General features: G+C 45.5%; 1 protein-coding gene across 2 annotated transcripts in view; it reads left to right on the top strand.

Moving 5' to 3' along the window:
- The first annotated feature begins 9,892 nt into the window (after positions 1 to 9,892).
- The window catches only part of CLPB (ClpB family mitochondrial disaggregase), a 151,893-nt gene continuing 140,444 nt past the window's right edge, over positions 9,893 to 21,341 (top strand). For both annotated transcript variants that reach the window (XM_002754832.6, XM_009007492.5), the window contains exons 1-2: positions 9,893 to 10,378; positions 13,744 to 13,795. In XM_002754832.6, coding sequence (XP_002754878.1) covers positions 9,976 to 10,378; positions 13,744 to 13,795 — 455 coding nt within the window. In that variant the 5' untranslated portion in view covers positions 9,893 to 9,975. The remainder of the gene's footprint in view (positions 10,379 to 13,743; positions 13,796 to 21,341) is intronic.

The raw sequence follows: 21,341 nt of genomic DNA on the forward strand, positions 1-21,341 counted from the left end.
TAGAATTAGCAGAAAGTGAATTCTTTTTTTTTTTTTTTGAGACAGGGAGTCTTGCTCTGTCACCCAGGCTAGAGTGCAGTGGTGCCATCTTGGCTTACTGCAACCTCCGCCTCCTGGGTTTAAGCAATTCTCCTGCCTCAGCCTCCTGAGTAGCTGGGATTACAGACATGTACCACCACACCCAGCTCATTTTTGTATTTTTAGTAGAGATGGGGTTTTACCATGGTGGCCAGGCTAGTCTCAAACCCCTGACCTCATGTGATCCAACTGCCTCAGCCACCCAAAGTGCTGGATTACAGGACTGAGCCACCAAGCCCAATCCACAGTGCTAATTTTTTGAAAAAGATTTTTGACTCACAAAGGCTCATCAGTCACTCTTGATATTTGATGGGATGCTATATATTTAATTGTATCTTTTGCTGCTAACTGACTAAATAACTTTCTTTTGTTGTCTGAGTACGGTGGCTTACATCTGTAATCCCAACACTTTGTGAGGCCGAGGCAAGGATTCACTTGAGGCCAGGAGTTTGAGACCAGCCTGGCCAACAGGGCAAAACCCTATTTCTACTGAAAACTGAAAAATTAGCTGGGCATGGTAGTGCACACCTGTAATCCTAACTTCTTGGGAGGCTGAAGTACAAGAATCACTTAAACCTGGGAGGCAGGCGGCGGTTGTAGTGAGCCAAGATCACACCACTGCACTCCAGCCTGGGTGACAGAGAAAGACTGTCTCAGAAAGAGAGAGAGAGAGAATTGTTTTCAAGGATTTTCAGTGAAACACCATGAGAGGATCTGGGGCTTGCACCAATCATGCGAGCATGAAATTTCTTTGAGAACTCATGTATTTTACCTTTTTAAAAATGCAATTTTCTTTTTTTTCCTCTCTTAATGACTTTCTGGTAACAGCATTCTTTTTTTTTTTTTTTTTTTTTTTTTTTGAGACGGAGTTTCACTCTCATTGTCCAGTGTGGAGAGCAATGGCGTGATCTTGGCTTGCCGTAACCTCCGCCTCCCAGGCTCAAGCAATTCTGCTTCAGCCTCCCGAATAGCTGGGATTACAGGCATGTGCCACCACACCCAGCTAATTTTTTATCTTTAGTAGAGACAGGGTTTCTCCATGTTGGTCAGGCTGATCTCAAACTCCCAACCTCAGGTGATCCACCCACCTCGGCCTCCCAAAGTGCTGGGATTAGAGGCGTGAGCCACCATGCCCGGCTAAAAATGCAAATTTTATATCTTAATTTATACTATAGAATGACCTTTGAACCTAATGACACCTAATCAAAATTAAGGCGATGCCTGAAATGGTGGAGGGAGCATAGGTTTTGGAATCACACAGACCAGCACTGGCATCCTAGAGCCATCACTCACCAATTGCATGATATGGACAAGTCATTTCATTTCTCTGAATCTCAGTTTCTCCATCTGTAAAATGGAAGGAAAATTCCCACCTTGTGGTTATTGTCAGAATTAAATAAGAACACAAACGGTGCTGGGTGTGGTGGCTCACACCTGTAATCTCAGCACTTTGGGAGGCCAAGGTGGGTGGATCACCAGAGGTTGGAAGTTCGAAACCAGCTTGATCAACATGGAGAAACTCCATTTCTACTAAAAACTACAAAATTAGCCAGGCATGGTGGTGCCTGCCTATAATTCTAGCTATTTGGGAGGCTGAGGCAGAAGAATGCTTGAACCCAGGAGGCAGGGGTTGCAGTGAGCCGAGATCACACCATTGCACTCCACCTGGGCAACAAGAACGAAACTCCATCTCAAGGAAAAAAAAAGAGAACACAAATGCCTTCTCTCTGCCAGACACTGTGCAATGTGTTTGGTATACATAAATGATCCAGACATGGACCCTACCTTCAAGGAGTTGGCTTCAGTAAATCACCTAACTTGGTACCTGGTATATAGTAGGTGCTCAATAAATATTTTGTTGAATGAATCAATAGATAAATGAATAGTACTCAATAGATGTCAGTTTCTTCTCAATTTTTCCCTACCTATTTCATCTACTCACTCTGAGAAATTATATATTCTTTCTAAAATTTTTTAAATTTTGAATTAGTTTTATATTTAAAAGTTACAAAAATGTACACAGAGTTCTCTATATCCCCCACTGCACTTCCCCAATGTGAACATCTTATATAACCATAATACAGTGATCAAGAACAGGAAGTTAACATTTGTACAATATCATTAACTAAACCTTAGAACGTATTTGAAATTCACCAGTTTTCCCACTAATGTCCGTTTTCTGTTCCCTGGTCCTGTCCATGATTACAGAGTCCATTTAGTATTTGTTTCTCCTTAATCCCCAGTCTGTACCAGCTCCTCCGGCTTTCCTTATCTTTCATGACCTTGACATTTTGGAAGAGCACTGTGATAGGCAGAATTTTAAGATGATCCCTAAGGTTTCCACTGCTGAATATACACACCTTGTATACACTCCAAGTACAGGCAGAACCTGTGAATGTAATGAGATATCACTCCTGTGATGACATTACTTATCAGTTGACTTTGATTTATCAAAAGCGAGATTATCTGGGTGGGCCTGGCCTAATCAGGCGAACCCTTTAAAATAACCAGGCCCTTCCTGAAGTCAGAGAGCTTCCTTGCAAGTATGAGAGAATCTAAGGAAGAAAAAGAAAGAGAAAAAAGAAAAAAAAAATTCAAGAGAATCTAAGGAAGTGGTTACATGGCAAAGACCTGAGAGTAGCTTCCAGGAGCTGAGAGAGGTTCTCAGCTGTTGCTAGCTAGCAATACAACCTCAGTCCTACAGCTGCTAGGAAATGATTTTGACCAACAATGTAAGGCAGCTTGAAAAACTACCTTTCCCTAATGGAGCCTCTGGATGTGAATGCAGCTGGCCAGCACCTTGATTTCAGACCCAGAGTAAAGCATAATTAAAATATGCTAGACTCCAGACCCATGGAAACTGTGAGATATTAGATAGCAATTGTTTTAAGCTACTAAGTTTATGGTGATTTGTTATGCAGCAATAGAAAGCGAATACAAATACCACATTAATTATTTGCAGAACGTCCCTCAATATGTGTTTGATATTTTCTCATGATTGAAATGAGGCTATATATGCTTGACAAGAATGCACAGAAATGATGTTGTGTCCTTCCCAGTGCCTCATATCAAGGGATTCATTTTGTCCGTTGCCTGTATGTCTTATTACGGGTGATGTTTACCTTGATCATGCAGTTAAATTGGTGTCTGCCAGGTTTCCCCACTGTAAAGTTTTTGTAGTCGGTAAGTATCTTGAAGGAAGTACTTTTGAGACTACATGAATTCTGTTTCTCCTCCTTGTTGTCCACTAATTTTAGCATCATCCATGGATTTTGCCTAAAATGTTTATTCTTATTTTTTTTTTAGAGACAGGGTCTTGCTCTGTCACTCAAGCTGAAGTGCTGTGGTGTGATCATGGCTCACTGCAGCCTTGACCTCCCGGGCTCAAGCAATCCTTCCGCCTCAGCCTCCCAAGTAGCTGGGACAACAGGTGTGCACCACCCTGCCCAGCTAATTTTTTTATTTTATATTTTTATATAGACAGGGTCTCACTTTGTTGCCCAGGCTGGTCTCGAACTCCTGGGCTTGAGTGATCCTCCTCCTCCTCCTGCCTTGGCCTCCAAAGCTGCTAGGATTACAGGCGTGAGTCACTACGTGAGTCACTGTGACCAGCCTGAAATTTTTATTACTCCAGTGTTTACCTAGTGGTAATTCTGTATTTTTCTTTCTTCTACATTTATTGATTGAACTTCCACTGTAAGAAAGAGCTGCCTCTTCCCTCATTCCTCCCCTATTTATCTATTTATTTATTTGATTATTTATATCATATTTGTTTTACTCTGTGGGTCAAAACCCTATACTGTCATTACTCTTTAGTTAAATTGCTCCCACTTAGGTCATTATGAACTCCTTCTCACTGGCTCCTGTGTTCTTTTCACAAGCCTGCATCTGGTTTTGAGCCTTTCCTAACTTCCTGGCACATAAGATGTTGTTGATTCATTTTGTATTTTCTCTGCCCAGATCTAAACAGCATTCTCCAAGGGTAACTGGTTTCTGGTTTATTGGAGAATGCTGTGTTCAATTTTTAGGGTGTCATTGTTTCTAGACCCTATCAGAGGCTAGAACTAGGTAATACATGTAATACGCCAACTCATACATACTTAAAATATCTATATTTCTGGCCGGGTGTGATGGCTCACGCCTGTAATCCAAGCACTTTGGAGGCCAAGGCAGGCAGATCATCTGAGGTCGGGAGTTCAAGACCAGCCCGACCAACGTGGTGAAACCCCGTCTTAAAAAAAAAAAAAAAAAAAAATCTATATTTCTGTATTGATCTGTCTCTCTATATATTTTAAAACCATGAGTTTTGTGGCTGGGCATGGTGGCCCTCACCTGTAATCCTCGCACTTTGGGAGACAAAGGTGGGCAGATCACTTGAGATCAGGAGTTCGTAACCAGCCTGGCCAACATGGCAAAACCATATGGTCAATAATCAATTGAGACCAAGCAGGCTGGTTCAAGACCAGCCTGGCCAATATGGCAAAACCCTGTCACTACCAAAAATAAAAAAGTTAGTTGGGAGGTGGTGCATGCCTGTAAATCCAGCTACTTGGGAGGTCGAGGCAGGAGAATCACTTGAACCTGGGAGGTGGAAGTTGCAACGACCAAGCTCACACCACTGCACCCCAACCTTGGTGACAGAGCAAGACTCCATCTCAAAAAATAAATTAATCAATTAAATAAAAATAAAATTAAAACGATGAGTTTATGCTGGTACATCTGATTCCAGTTCAATACCACAAGGTTCATTTTAGCTTTCTTTTCTTATTTATAACTTCTTTCTCCAACAGTGAAAAGCCCAGATACTACCTATTTACTTAATTCCTTAAAAATGTATGTGTGTGTTGTTGTTTTGTTTTTCTGGAAAAGTTTTTTCTCAGGAACCTATAGGATGTGTGCACAGAATGGCCTCCAGCTCCATGCCAGAGGTAGCTGATCACAGCAACTGCATTGATTCTTCACTTTCTGCCTCCTGAACCCCATTCGGATATCCCTCAGTCACCTTCTTACAAACTAAATGAAACTGGAGTTCTCTATCGCCCAACCCAACAGCTAGAAGCTTAGGGCCAAGGTGGGGTAATTGGAACCTAATATAAATTCTTGCTTTCCAAGCAGACCAAAAGGAAGCCCTCCTGAGTTGAAAATCTTTTCAAATATGACCTAAGAGTTTTTGTTTTTTTGTTTGTTTTGAGACAGAATCTCGCTCTGTCATCCAGGCTGGAGTGCAATGGCACGATCTTGGCTCACTGCAACCTCTGCCTCCCAGGTTCAAGCGATTCTCCTGCCTCAGCCTCTGGAGTACCTGAGACTACAAGCATGTACCACCACCCTGGCGAATTTATTTGTATTTTTAGTAGACAGGGTTTCACCATGTCGGCCAGGCTGGTCTCAAACTCCTGACCTTGAATGATCCTCCCACCTCAGCCTCCCAGAGTGATGGGATTACAGGTGTAAGCCACTGCCCCGGCCCTAAAGTTCCTTGAATTGGTTATTGACCATATGGAATTCACTTTGAGTCCTAGCTGATTCTAATGGGAGTGGGGGTTGTTTGTTTTTAATTTAAATTGTTTTTTGTTTTTTTTTTGAGACAAGGTCTCACTTTGTTGCCCAGTAATGTGATCACAGCTCACTGAAGCCTTAATCTTCAGGCTCAAGGGATCCTCCTGCCACAGCCTCCTGAGTCGCTAGAACTACAGGTGAATACCCCCATGCCTGGCTACCTTTTTTTCTTTCTTTTTATTTTTGTTGTTGTTGTTGTTTTGTTTTGTTTTTTCTTTTTTATTGCATTTTAGGTTTTGGGGTACATGTGAAGAACATGTAAGATTGTTGCATAGGTACACACATGGCAGTGTGATTTGCTGCCTTCCTCCCCATCACCTATATCTGGCATTTCTCCCCATGCTATCTCTCCCCAACTCCCCACCCCCTGCTGTCCCTTCCCTATTTCCCCGAGACAGACCCCAGTGTGTGATGCTCCCCTCCCTGTGTCCATGTGTTCTCATTGTTCAACACCCGCCTATGAGTGAGAACATGTGGTATTTGATTTTTCTGTTCTTGTGTCAGTTTGCTGAGAATGATGGTTTCCAGGTTCATCCATGTCCCTACAAAGGACACGAACTCATCGTTTTTTGTGGCTGCATAGTATCCATGATGTATATGTGCCACATTTTCCCTGTCCAGTCTTATCATCGATGGGCATTTGGGTTGTTTCCAGGTCTTTGCTATTGTAAACTGTGCTGCAATGAACATTCGTGTGCATGTGTCCTTATGGTAGAATGATTTATAATCCTTTGGATATATACCCAGTAATGGGATTGCTGGGTCAAATGGAATTTCTATTTCTAGGTCCTTGAGGAATCGCCACACTGTCTTCCACAATGGTTGAACTAATTTACACAGTGTAAAAGATGGATTAAAGACTTAAACATAAGACCTAACACCATAAAAACCCTAGAAGAAAATCTAGGCAAAACCATTCAGGACATAGGCATAGGCAAGGACTTCATGACCAAAACACCAAAAGCATTGGCAATAAAAGCCAAAATAGACAAATGGGACCTAATCAAACTCCACAGCTTCTGCACAGCAAAAGAAACAGTCATTAGAGTGAATTGGCAACCAACAGAATGGGAAAAAATTTTTGCAATCTACCCATCTGACAAAGGGCTGATATCCAGAACCTACAAAGAACTAAAACAGATTTACAAGAAAAAAATAAGCCCATTCAAAGGTGGGCAAAGGATATGAACAGACACTTTGTAAAAGAAGACATACACGAGGCCAACAAACATATGAAAAAATGCTCATCATCACTGGTCATTAGAGAAAGGCAAATCAAATTGACATACCATCTCACACCAGTTAGAATGGCGATCATTTAAAAAATCTGGAGACAACAGATGCTGGAGAGGATGTGGAGAAATAGGAACACTTTTACACTGTTGGTGGGCCTGGCTAATTTTTAATTTTTTTCAGAGACTGTGATCTCACTATGTTCCCCGGGCTGGTCTCAAACTGCTGCCCCAAGTGTTGATATTATGGGCACGTGAGCAAGCATACTTGGCTCTAACGGGTGTTTCCATGCTCTTTCACTATGTCCCCCACTCAGACATTGATCATTTAAGCTTTTCAGTATCTCTACCAAATACTGATAGTAACGAATTCCTTCCTTGAACCCCTCACATATGGTACCTGTGAAAATCAACTGAGAGAATCAATGGGGAAGTGCTTTGAAAATGATGCATTGCTAAGTAAATTGAAGGACCCTGGGATGTGTCTGCAATGAGAGGGGTTGAACTCTGCATCTGGTAAATGGGAGCTTTCTGAGACTGCATTTACTGCTGTGACCACCCTAAGTTGGGAGGCAGAAATGTTTCAAGAATATAGGGAAGGTGAAGTTGCTATAGTGAATGGGGTGGTTAATGAAACAGTATGTGCTAAGAATCTCTTAAAACAAAAAGGTCAAAATGCTTTCATTATTGGGTGCTTTAAAAATATTATTGAAGCTGGGCGCAGTGGCGCACGCCTATAATTCCATCACTTTAGGAGGCTGAGGCAGGAGAACTGCTTGAGCCCAGGAGTTCAGACCAGCCTGGGCATCATAGTGAGACCTAGTCTCTACCCAAATAATAGTAATAACAAAAAATTAGCCACGCATGGTGGTGCCAGCTATGTTCCCAGCTACTCAGGAGGCTAAGGTGGTGGGATGATCCCTTGAGCCCAGGAGGTTGAGGCCGCAGTGAAAACTATGACAGTTGTGTGTGACAGAGCAAGATCCTGTCCCAAAAAAAGAAACAAAAATAGTTGTTCATTCATTCCTGTCTTACTAAGGGATGCAGAAATGAGAAGTTCCATCTCTGCCTGGATGAGGTGTAGATACACAGAGCAGAGAATACAATGATAGCTATCATTTCTTGAAGACCTACTGTGAGCCAAGGACACTGTTAGGGGCTTTCTACACATTATCTTAAGCGATCATCTTGAAGGTAGGAATTATCTTCAACAATAATGAGGAATTAACTATCAGAGCGGTAAAGGGAGTTTCCAAGGTCACACATGTAAATGTAAGAGTCGCATCTGCCTGAATGCCAAAGCTCACATTCACTCTTCCACACTAATAAGGTGAGAGTAATCCATTCCCTGAAAAAAAAAAAATTGAGTGCCTCTTCTGTTCCAGATATTGTTCTGAGTGCTAGTGATATAAAAGTGAAAATACAAAGTCCCTGTCTCATGGGGCTCATGCTATAGTAGAGAAAGACAACAAAAATGTAGTGTCAGATGGTGATAGATGCTGTGAAGAAAAATGAGGCAGAATAGGGGTTGGTTGGATTACTATTTTGACTAGAATGGTCAGGGAAGACTGATCCTATGAAGTCTGAGCACACCTACAAGACTGGCAAGAAACAGAACTGGCACAAAGCTTCCTTCTTTAACTACCTATGGGTTCAGTTTGGGAAAGAGGTGGCAGGATGGGAGTACAGGTGTTAATGGAAACTATATGCTCAAAGTCAGAAGGCCTGAGCATTAGTCCAGGTGATTTAATGGCAAGTCTTTTCACCTTTGAGCCTCAATTCCCTTTGCTATAGTGGGGAATAACAGTTCTTGCCCAGCTTCTCACACACAGCTGCCTTGAGGATCAGGTGAGATGACCCATGTGAAAGCCCTTTGAAAATAACACAAGTGGGGCCAGGTTCTGTGGCTCACACCTGTAATCCCAGAACTTTGGAAGGCCAAGGCAGGTGGATAGCTTGAGGTCTGAAGTTCGAGACCAGCATGGCCAACATGGTCTCTACTAAAAATACAAAAATTAGCTGAGCCTGGTGGCGTGCGCCTGAAATCCCAGCTACTCCAGAGGCTGAGGTGAGAGAATCGCTTGAACCTGGGCGTGGGGGAAGGGGGCAGAGGTTGCAGTTAGCCCAGATGGTGCCACTGCACTCCAGCTTGGACGACAGAGTGAGACCCCGTCTTATAAATAAATAAATAAAAACGAAGATAATACAAGCAAGACCGGAAGTCAACTCTATAAGCAAAGCGAAGTCTGTGAAGGAAAATAAAATGTATTCCTATCTCAGATGTAGCGGTTACCCAAAACATCTTTTTGAAAGGCCATCCAGGCTGAAAAAAGAAATAGACTAAACTAAATAAGCATAAGTTTCATAATACACCTCAGCTAAAGATTCTTCCCCCCCCCCCCCCCCCCCCCCCCAGCTAAAGATTCTTGTGTAATTTACACCAGTCAGAAATTGTGGGCCGGGCACTGTGGCTCACGCCTGTAATCCCAGCACTTTGGGAGGCCGAGGCGGGAGGATCGCTGGAGGTCAGGAGTTTGAGACCAACCTGCCAACGAGATGAAACCCCGTCCCTACTAAAAATGCGAAAATTAGCTGGACATGCTGGCGGGCGCCTTAATCCCAGCTACTCAGAGGCTGAGGTAGGGGAATTGCTTGAACTCAGGACAGGAAGACTCAGTGAGCCGATATCGCGCCACTGCACTCCAGCCTGAGCGACAGAGCGAGACTCCGTCTCAAAAACAGACAACAACAACAACAACAACAAAAAAAAAACTGTGTCCTGTACTTCAACTAAACTAGGAAAGAAGTCCTGGGATTCGAATCTTTAACTCCAATCACCACGCCCCTTCACCCGAACTCTCTTTCCCAACATGCCCCCAGGCTCCTATAAATTGGTAGTCATTATGACGCAATCTCACGGCCTTCTGGGAAGGGTAGTTTATTTGTTCTCCAGCTGGGGAAAGACTTAGGGCTGTAGACTACCCCTCCCGTGAGGTAGTACGTAACTCCACCCCGTTAGCGGCGTCTTCGAACGCGCCGCGGCAGCCATGTTGGACGTGGCCAGCACAGGGGCCGGCACCACGGGGTTATCGAAGCAGCTGTCACGATGCTGGGGTCCCTGGTGTTGAGGAGAAAACCACCGGCGCCACGGCTACTCCTCCGGCTACTCAGGTCCCCAGTGCTCCGGGGCCATGGAGGTGTTTTCGGTGGGAATGTGACCACTGGGGGTCTCGGGGAGCCTCAGTGGCTGAGGGCAGCCGCCGGGGGGCGCCCTGGAACATCGCCGGCCTTGTTCTCCGGACGCGGGGCAGCCACTGGGGGGCGCCATGGAGGACGCTTCGATACCAAATGCCTCGCGGCTGCCATCTGGGGACGCCTTCCTGGCCCCGAAGAAACACTCCCAGGACAGGACAGCTGGACCGAGGTCCCCAACAGGGCCGGACTGGGCATGTGGGTCCTGGCCACAGCGCTGGTGGTTCATTGCTACAGCAAGAGTCCGTCCAACAAGGGTGATTATGAGATCTGGGTTTGAGAAAGGGAGAGGCGGGAAGATTGTCCTAACTTCTTATCTTAGGAGGGTGGGAGGTACTTACAGATTTAGATCTGTAGAGCCCAAGTCTTGGAGGGACTCAGACATCATCTGGTTACAGGGGCAGGGTGTTGCCCTGGAGAGCTCATCATCTCGGAGTTGTATAATCTCCTATCATAGGTCCGCCTCCCCTCTCTGGGCATCATGTTATCCATCTGTTCAATGGGATACTGGACTAAACATCTATTATAGCATGGTCCCCTTATGTTTCTGATATTCTGCTTGGTCCAATTCCTCTTTCCTGAGATCTCCAGGAAGCAGAAACTGTGGGGTGTTTTAAGGGCAACCGCTAGATGGTTTAGAGAAGTTGCCACCTCCCACCCCCGCCCACCAGAGGTGCTAGAGTCAGGAAGAACCTGACTTGGATCTAATGCCAGCTTGACCTCAGTTTCTTTATATAGTGAAGGATAATTTCTCAACATTTTTACAATACTGCTATTTTGACCCCTTTTGGGTTCAGCTGCCTGAGTCTGTCAGTCTCAGGATTTTGCTGTGTCTCATCTCACATGCTGTGAGGTAGTCTTGCCATGTGGGATAGTTGGCAGGAGGGGGAGGTTGGATTCCTGGAGGCCCAAGGCCAACTGTCGGGGGGATGGCTGATCCCGATTAGCATCTCATCTGGATGCATGGAGCTGAGCAGCCACTGAGAGAGGGGACAGAGGGGACTTAGGACCTGTATGAGTCCAGCCATTCAGGTTCTTAGTCGTTTCTCAAGAGGAAAGACTGAGGCCTGGTGTCCATGGATTCCATGCATCTGAAGCTCTGAGTATTTGGAGCAAGAGTTGGGGGAGTGGGGAGTGCCTTAACTTTCATTCATTTGATGTGGCCAGGTGTAAAGGAAGGACTTTGGTCTGGGAGAGACAACACTGGGGATCTTGTTTTGGTTCTGTGTCTAACTCCCACTGTGAATTTGGACTTTTGCTTTTCCTCACTGGTCCTCATCTACAAAATGAGGGTGTTGAGGATGACACTAAGGGCATCTGGTTTAGGCATGCCGTAATCCTCTCACCTTCAGTGTTTCTGTGGGGTACCCTCTGTTTGTTTGGTTTTAGGCTAGGTGTGCGGGAAGTCCTAACAACACAAAATCAGTCAAGGGGACAGTGCAGGCAGTTGGAATGCAGGGCTGGTGAGTGGTGCTATGTGTTTTTGGGGGATCAGAGGGCCAGTGGGGTGAGGAAAGCCTTCCAGTAGTGTTGGGGGCCCACAGAGGATGGGATATTCGAACTTAAGTTCTGAAGGATGAAAAGGAGAGTGACCTTGTGAGCCCCAAGAGAACAGGAAATAGATGTTCTCTCTCTCTCTTCCCCCCCACCCCGCCCCAGGTTATACTAGCAACTTCCCTTATACCTAGACATCATTTGCCCACCACAGTGTCTGGAACTTAGTAGATGCCTAGTAAATGTGTGAGAGTTGGATTATATTCTATGCAAAGGCTTCAGGGATGGGAATAACAGTTTCAGGGCACCATGGTGTGTGCAGGGGCTAGCAGAGTGGCCAGCTTGGTTGGAGGATAAGGTCTTTGGAATTAGATGAGAACAGATGGAGTGGGGCCTGGATGCCAGTCAGGGGTGGAGTGGATGAAGGTGTTGGAATTTCTTCTGTAGGCAGTGGAGAGAAATGGAAGGTTCATGAGTAGGGAATGTTGAGTCCAGTGTATTTGGTGAGGTCTTGCCTAAGAAGTTCCTGGGGGTTCCAAATTGGACTTTGTAGCCTGAACTCCGGCAAGAATACCAGGGTCTATTTACCAAAATAGGTAATGGTCAAAACCGTGACCAGTTCTTGCTGGAATTGACTTGCCAATTACCCTGACCCCTGATTTAGAGTTTTGACCTGAGGCCCTCAGTGCAGTGTGGTAGAAACTGAACCCTTTCAGAAGCCAGGAGGCCCTGCCTGGTTCTTAGCTCCTTCCTACTCTGTAACCTTGCAGAAGCCACATTTTTTCTTGCGGAGTGAGGGAAGAGTGGACACAGCCATCTCTAAGGAAGGCTTGATTCCCCTCCCAGCTGGTGGCTGTCTGAGCCATGCTTGGGTATGTGCTTTGGGTACAATCTGGTAAAGTAATTAGAAAGGGCCTGTTACTGGAATCTAGGCCAGGAGGATGCCTGAACCACAGGACTGCCTTTCATATGCATGATAAGGTGGGTTTCATCTCTGTTGTACAGATAAGGAAACTAAGGCTCAGGAGGTTAGATGAGTGGGCTAGGTCATACAGCAAATAAGCAACAGAGCTGGGCTGGAGCCCAGGTCTCACCGTCTCCAGATCCTGCTCTTTCACCCTACTCCAGTACATTTGCTCACGGGTAAGTCTGTTGGCTCAAGTGAGAGTTCCCTGAGTCAGGAATGACTATGAGTCCATCCAGTGCCCAGCAGTGCAGCTCACAACCGGGCTGGGCACAGAGGGCTCCATGTACTTGGTTTTGAGCTATTTGAAAAGCCTTCTTGACTTTGAGGTTTTTCTGAGTCAGTCCAATTTTCTTTATGGCCGCAAGGTGGTGGCAACAGGCTGCCCAGACCAGGCCAGGCTGATGGAGCTCTCATTGCTTTCCTCCTAGGCTTGCTGTTTCCTAACCAGACCCTCTGCTTGGGTCTCCCTTCCCTGGGCTTAGCACTGCGGGGTTTGCAGACGTCTCAACTGTCATTTCATCTCTTTGACATCCTTGAGAGGCTGGCAGGGCAAGGGTCTCTGTTTTACAGTCAGGGAAGCTGTGGGTGAGAGGGAGAGGAGCTGCCGTGGTCACATGGTGGGTAGTGAGCATGGAATGGAGCCAGATCTCAAAGACTCCTAGTTGAGGCCCTCTCCATCCCCAGACAGCCCTGCACCCTGCTTGCCTCCCTCATTCTACCTTTCCCTTTGGGTTTATGACCTTTCACATCAACATTCAGAAGTGGTTTGAAGAACTAGAGTTGAGGGAGAAAGTGGACAAGGTCAGGGAATGGCTAACAATAACTTTTACAGGAACATAAAGCATATTATGCAGAGCTTCATAGATTATGAAGAGCACATCGGTTATCACAAGCAAGACACAGTGCCAGCAGCTGTGCTGCACTCCTTGTATGATTAGAGAGTTACGAGTTTGTAGTAGCAAGGTGTGGAAGTCAGGTGGTTAACAGTGGACACCACGTGGGGTGGGAATGATTAGCTTTCTTGTTATGTATTGTGGCATCAGTTTGCTTGTTAAAGTCCATGTTTCTAAAGCACTGCCACTGTCTTAGTGGGCCCTCCACGCAGTCCTGACGCGGGTATGTCCTGGCCAGGGATCTGACCAGTGCCCCCTTTCTCTTCAGATGCAGCCCTGATGGAAGCTGCCCGTGCCAACAATCCACAAGAAGTCAGCAGGTGAGTTGAACCCCAGGCCTTGCTCTCCCCACAGGAGGGACTGAGCAGGGCGAGCCTCTTCTCATTTGATGACTGCTTTGGAGGAAATCCTCACCCTAAGTTGGGAACTGTCCCCTGTGACTTCCCTGTTAGTCACAGAGTCACCTGGGCTCCTCTGACCCGGATCAACCCTTAGGTACTTTAGGTAGGGAGTCAGCTCCCAAACATCCCTGGATCTTTCAGCTATTTTGTTCTTCACTGGATTGGTTTGGACTCTCCCCGACCCCCATATCTTGTGGGTTCTTCTCTGAATCTTGTGATTTGTTCTCATTTCTTTGGGAATGGCCATGTGTTCGTTATTGCTTGCTGCCTGGACAGGTTGCAGGTGGGCATCCATGGAAAAGCTTGGGGATTTGGGACAGAGCTGGAAGAGCCCATCTGCCAGGAGGCCTGGGGCTAGAAATGCCTGCCTGCAGGGCTAGGTGCCCATGCTGGGCCCAGCCCAGGGGCAGACTGCATTTCTGTAGCCTCACTGGCTTGGCTAGTCCCAGTGACTACTGGCAGGTTGAATTTGAGGCTTATTTTTCAGCAAGGGCAAGATTCAGCTGAGCTCAGTCTAGTGCCAGGTATAGGGCAGAGTCTGTGTTCAGGATGGATGCTCAGACTGGGGCTAGCATGGGGCATCAGTTACAGGGCTGTTGTTTAAGGACATAGGTCTTATTCTTGGTGAAATTACTGGCCTCCACTGGGCCTAACCTTGGCCTCTCTTGGCCCTTTACATAGAGCTAGGTGACCATAGGACACCACTCTTCATCGCCATCATGTCTGCATGTTAGACAGGAAGTCAGGTGTGGGGGTGGCTATTTCTGCACCCAGTGCTACAGGCCCTTGGTGCTCTTCCCCACTCTAGCTTTCCGAACATACAAGAAAGTGTTGAAAAGCAGCCACAGCCCCACCAAGACTTACTACTTTGATTCCCTTTCATTTTATCTGCAGCATTATTATTGATTCTCAAGGGTGCTTTTGAGTATTAATGTTCAAGCTTTAGTTTTTAATAAACCACTTTTAGAAGTATGGTCTGGGAGTTGTTTTGTAGCCAAATAAATATGATGGAGTAATAGTTTAATAAACATGCAGTGATGCATCTTAAAAACCAAGCACAAATGTCATCTTATTATAAGAGCCATTCATAACCGCAGGCTGTGTGTGGCATCTTCATTCCTCCAGAAGCAGATGTGCCTTGCTCCATTCTGCTGCAGTACAAGGCAGTAAGGGGATGGAAGCTGACCCTTGCTGACCCTGGAATCACCTGGTGGCTACTGCCAACAGCTGCCAGGCTGCGGCCTTCCCCTTTTGCCAGTGCATTTGCAGAGCAGCAATGTTGGGAATCTACTCTTCCATCCCCCAGGGATGCCACTGCCCTATTCCATTGAGCTGCCAAGCATTGATTATTTAGTTCTTTCAAATACATGTTTTTCTAATAGCAATTAAACACCCACCCCCAAAATACAGAAAGTAGTTGAACTTATGGTGCGTGTGTGTGATTCAGACAATTTTTCTGAACATTCGTTCTTGTATGGGGCCTTTCATGTGTGTTCCCAGGCTCTAGCCTGCTTTTCTCCTGCCTTCTCTTGTCCCACTCACTTGGTCAGGTTGACCTCCTCAGAATCTCCCTTCACTCCATGTGAGGAAGTCAGAGATGAGCAAGGCACAGACCTGCCTTTAGCCCCATCTCATACAGGACATAGAGCCGGGAGCAAGCTGAGCAAAGGTGGGAAGCAGATGCTGGTTGGCTGCTCAGTGTGGGGAACATGTTGTTGCTCCCAAGGTGGGACTTGTACAGGGTGTCAGGAAAGAGGGAAGGTGGTCTGAGAAGTGCTGGAATGTGCAAGGCCTGCCATGCCCAGGGTGAGGAGTTTTGAACTCTTATTCCATACACAGTGGGGAGATGTGGGAAGTTTTTGAGCAAGGGCATGACCCAGGTAAGGCTGACTTGCAGATGAGTGAAGGATGGACTGCATTGGGAAAAGACTGAGGGCCGATCTATTAAGAACCTGTTTCAGTTTCAGTAAGACAGATTCAAGATGATGAAGGCCTGAATGAGCATATCCTTCCCTCCCCCTCACCCAAAGCCATTCTTGATTATGAAAGAATGACTGGGCCTCTGCTGGGCACTGCAGATGGGGGATGGGGATGGTGATGCAGGCCCTGGTCTCAAGGAAACAGACGTGTAGCCCACCAGTTGTAGTTCTTCCTGCAAATGAGCCAGGCCTTGGGGCAGTGGGGACAAAGGGAGCCTGACCATCCTTGCTAGAAGGAAACTCTGGAATTCCTACAGCAGATCCTAATTCAGCCTTTCTGTACCCTAGACTCTGCACAGGTGGTTCATGCTGCTCTTTGTTTCTTCCTCTGTATCCTGGCTCTTAGCTCTGCCCAACAGACCTGTCTATAATAGGATAGAATCCCACACTCAATATGTATATATTTTTAATTTACACATACAGTCATGCATTGCTTAACAATAGGGACACATTCTGAGAAGTGCAATGTCATGACTGTGTGAAGATCATAGAGTATACTTACCCAAACCTAAATGGTAATAGCCTACCACACACCTAATCTGTACCGTATGGCCTGTTGCTCCTAGGCTAGGAATCTGTATAGCACAGTGTTGTCCTGAACACTATAGGCAGTTGTAACACAATGGTAAGTATTTGTGTATCTAGACATATCTAAATACAGAAAAGGTAATTTGTGATATTGAGACGGCTACAACATCACAAGGGGATAGGAACTTTTCAGCTTCATTCTAGTCTTACAGGATAACCTCATACATGCAGTCTGTTGTTAGCCAACATGTCATTGCGTAGCACGTGACTATACCTTATGATTGGTACAGTCAAAGATATCAGTATTTAGAACAAAACTCAGACCTCATAAATAATATTGCCCTTCCTACAACAAAGCCACAAAACCGGCCAAACAAACAAAAATAATAATAATAATAATATTGTCTTTTACCCTTCTCCCCTTGACCTCTCTGGGGCTCTGTACTATGCCTGTCTCTACTTGCCCTCCCCCAGCTCTTGTCCTTAGCCCCAGAGCCTTGGGAAAGTTCCCGATAGTGAAAGGCAAGCAGCCTGAGGCTCTTCTGCTTGAGGGGGCAGTGCTTGATCCTCCCTTTTTTTTTTTTTTTTTTTAAGAGACGGGGTTTCACCATGTTGGCCAGACAGGTTTCAATTTCCTGATCTCTTGATCTGCCTCCCAAAGTGCTGGGATTACAGGCCTGAGCCACCATGCCCAGCCGTGATCCTCCTTTTTCACACCCTGGAATCTTCAGTCCATGGGCCCTGGATGCGAGTCCTCCACACCAGCAGCCCTCTGCCCTCTGTATTCATTATCCTCCACTTATACCTTTCAAAGCTCAAGTACTGCTTCCCTTACAGAGCCTTCCTGGATTCCTCCCAGCTGGATGTGATCTTGTCTTCTTTGCCCCTCCCCCCACTTTCATCCTACACCTTCCTTCTGGTCTGGGAGGGTACAAGGGTCATCTAGGAAGGGCCAATGCCAGCTTGTCACAGGAGGGGACTTCTTTTTTGGAAGAGAAGTTGGAGGTCAGGTTGGAAAAGTAGGCCTGAATGCCACTTGCCACACTTTGTTCTTTATATTAAGAAGTTTGTGGACTAGATTTCATCTAGCCTGTGCGTACCTGAAGTAAGCGGTCCAGAGTCCACTTTCACACCCCCTCTTGGCTATATCAGAGGGAGGCCGGGACTCCTCTTTCCTCTCTCCCTCCCTCCCTCCCATGTGGAATCCATTTCCTCCCTTCTCCCCTGAGGCACTTAAGTTCATTCATCTCTGGCTCCTGGGAAGTGGAAGCCTGGCCTCTCTCTTACCTGTCAGCAGTGTGAGCAGGTGGCCCTGTTCCTGGGCTTAGCTCAGAACTGAGCCTGGCTTCTGGACTCAGGAACTGCTCACCCGAAACCTAGGGCACAAGACAGACTGGAGGCACATCTGTCCAGGCTCAGACTGAGACTTGTGAGGAGCTGTCAGGACTGGGAAAAGAGGCCTCTTGTTCTCTCAGCAGAGATCACATTTCCTTCAGGACAAACTGGGTGAAAGACAGCACCCCTACCTGGCTCCTTTCTCTCAACAGGGGGTAGGCTCTGCTGAGTGCTTACCTCAGTTGTTCATCAGCTCAAGCCCTCTCTAATAAAGGAAGCCTGGTGAGATCCATCTTGGGCCTCATTCTACCTGCCCTTTTTCTCCGGGATTTATTTGTTCATTTGACAAAGAGCACCTACCGTATCCTGATTCCTCTGCTTGGCACAGGGAACACTAGCAGGCATGATTCCTGCCCGTGATAACAGAGTTGGGAGTAAACTGTGGCAACAGGTGGTCAGTGCTGTGAGACAGGAAACTACAGGGGCTGCAGGACCTCAGAGGACAAACAGCCTGGGGGAATCTGGGAAAGCTTCTAGAGGAAATGGCACCTGGTCATAGACTTAAAATATCAGCTGGGCTTCGTAAATAGAAAGGGAAGGCATTCCAGGCAAAAAGGGGGACTGATGTGGTAGCACAAGGCAAAGAGCAGCCTGCAGGGTATTTGGGAGGGGAAGTCACCTGCTGTTCAGTGTTGCTGGATCAGTCTGAGGCCAGGAGAGACTGGAGATTGGTAGGGACCTGGTCGTGAAGAAGACTGACTGACTCTCTGTTTATCCCTCAGTCGCCTATCCAGCCTGTGCCTATTCAGCCTAGCCCTGAGCTGAATTTGGAGGAGGGAGGGTGGCAACAAAATGAGGAAGGAGAAACAGTCCCTGCCCTGGAGGAGCCTGTGTGCCCTCTGGTGAGGAAGAAGGACATGAGACAAAATCTTGAGAGCCAGCAAAACAAGGGACAAATTACCTACCTTCCAAGTAATGTGAAGATGATAACACCTAAGCCCAAAGAGTGGCAGACTTATTATTACTAATAACACAATGATTAATTCATTCGACCAGTACTTACGGTGCATCTTCGGAGCTAGGCATTGGGCTGAATGTGGGAGATAACAGTGATGAACAAGACTGGCACAGTCTAACTAAAGTCAGATGACTAATTATGCAATTATAATTATGTACTTCAAAAGTAAGTACAATTTGTCTTTTCAACAAATGGTGTCTTTTCAACGACTGCATATCACCATGCAAAAGAACACAGTTGGACCCTCACCTAACGCCACATATGAAAATAAGCTCAAAGTGGTTCATGAGCTTAAATGTAAAACTAGAAAACTCTTAGAAGAAGACATAGAAGTAAATCTTTGTACCTTGGGTTAGGCAAAGCTTTCTTAGATACGGCACCAAAACACAAGCAATGAATGAAAAAAAAATTGGACTTCATTAAATTTAAAAACTTTTATGCTTTGAAGGTTACCATCAAGAAAGTGAAGACTCTCACAGAATGAGAGACTATTTTGCAAATCATATATCTGATAAGGGACTTAAATCAGAATACATAAAGACCTCTTACAATTCAACAATAAAATGATAATTTAAAAATGGGCTGGCCATAGTCGGGAGCCTGAAAGGCGGGAGGATCACTTGAGGCCAGGAGTTTGAGACCAGCCTGGACAACATAGCAAGACATTGCCTCAAGTAAAGAAAAAAAATTAGCCAGGTGTGGTGGCATGTGCTTGTAGTCCTAGCTACTTGGGAGGCTGAGGTGGGAGCATCATTTGAGCCTGGGAGTTGGAGGTTATAGTGAAGTGTAATTGCACCACTGCCCTCCAGCCTGTGCAACAGAGTGAGACTCTCTCTTTAAAAAATTTTTTTCTTTTGCTTTTGTTTTTCTTCTTTTTGTGTTTTGAGAAAATAGAAAGTGGGTTTTTGAAGGGAAAAACAAGAGGCACTATTTTTTTGTTTATGAGACAGAATCTCAGTATGTCACCCAGGCTGGAGTGCAGTGGCATGATCTTGGCTCACTGCAACCTCCACCTCCTGAGTTCAAGTGATTCTTGGACTTAAGCCTCCCAAGTAGCTGGAATTACAGGTGCACGCCTCTACACCCAGCTAAGTTTTGTTTTTTTTTTTTTAATTTTAAGTAGAGATGGGGTTTCACCATGTTGGCCAAACCGATCTCAAACTCCTGACCTCAAGTAATCTGCCCACCTTGGCCTCCCAAAGTGTTGATATTACAGACCTGAGCCACTACACAGAAGAGGCACTTGCTAAGTTGTTTCCCAAGAATTTACATTAGAATCACATAAGCTATTGATTGGCTGTACGTTATTCTTTATATCACATATTCTAGGAACAACAGGAAAATAATGGGTGGGGCACCTAGTTAGGAAACTACAGGGAGAAAAGAAAGAAGAAAAAGGCTTTAAACAATGGCCCCCAGGCATGGGGCAGGGGTGTGGGGTCATGCCTAAATCCTATACTCAGGTCTCTCTGGGTCTGTTACATTTTGCATAAAAATATATAACAATACATCAGAATATTGCTTATCAATTCAAAGGAAATACTGATAGATGCTACAACATGGATGAAAATATGCTAAGTGAAAGAAGCTAGTCACTAAAGGCCACTGTCTTTGTTTGTTTGGGCTACTGTAACAATACAACAGAGTGGGTGGTTTATCAACAGCAGAATGTATTGCTGTCAGTTGTAGAGATCAAAGTCCTAGATCAAAGCCTCTGTGTAGATGAGATTGAAGTGAACTCTTGAGGATGAAGAGAAAGGTGGAAGACAGCTTAGAGGGAATAGCAGATGGAAGGGCCTGAGTCAAAGATGTGGAGGAATTGAGAGAAGGCCAATAAGGCTGGACCCTTGAGAGCAAGCGGGAGGGTGGTGTCAAATGAAGTTGGAGAGTTAGGCAGGGACCATCCCACATTAGGTCTGTAGGTCATATTACCAGTTTTTTTTTTTTTCCTAAGAGCATGGGCAACCACTGAGGAATTTTTAGCCATTATATGTATGTGTGAGAAAGAGGGACTAACAAACAGGTGTATGTTGTGACATGATATAGATCTGCAATTTTATTTTTTTTTCTATTTTTTCTTTTTAAAATTCTTTCCCATGCATTTATTCTCTGATAGATCTGCAATTTTAAAAGATCATTCTGGTTGTTTGGTAGAGAACAGATTGGTGTGAGATCTGTCGTAGACGCCAGAAGACTGGGTGAAAAGCGATTGGAGTAGTCCAGATGAGAGAAGATGTGATGTGGACTAAGACATCAGCAGCAGAAATGGAGGAAGTCAGCTAGATAGCACTTGGTGATGGTTAGGACACTGCCTGGTATGGTGCCTGCCACAATAAGTGTTCAATAAATGAATGACTAGAATTGGATGTGGTTGATTAGGGAGAAGAAGGTCTTAATGAATTTCACTTTTCTGGCTCGATCATCTGTGTAGATGCTTTTGCCATTCACTGAGATGAGGATCCCTGAGGAACACTGGGTTTGGGGGGAAGGATTATGAGTTCAGTTTTAAACATGCTGAATTTAACATGCCAGTGAGATACACACGTGGAAACGTCAATTAGGCAGTAGAATGTATGGATCTTTCTGACTCTTGCCACTATACATA

Source organism: Callithrix jacchus, chromosome 10, assembly GCF_049354715.1.
Source record: "Callithrix jacchus isolate 240 chromosome 10, calJac240_pri, whole genome shotgun sequence".
In the NCBI taxonomy this organism is placed as follows: domain Eukaryota; kingdom Metazoa; phylum Chordata; class Mammalia; order Primates; family Cebidae; genus Callithrix; species Callithrix jacchus.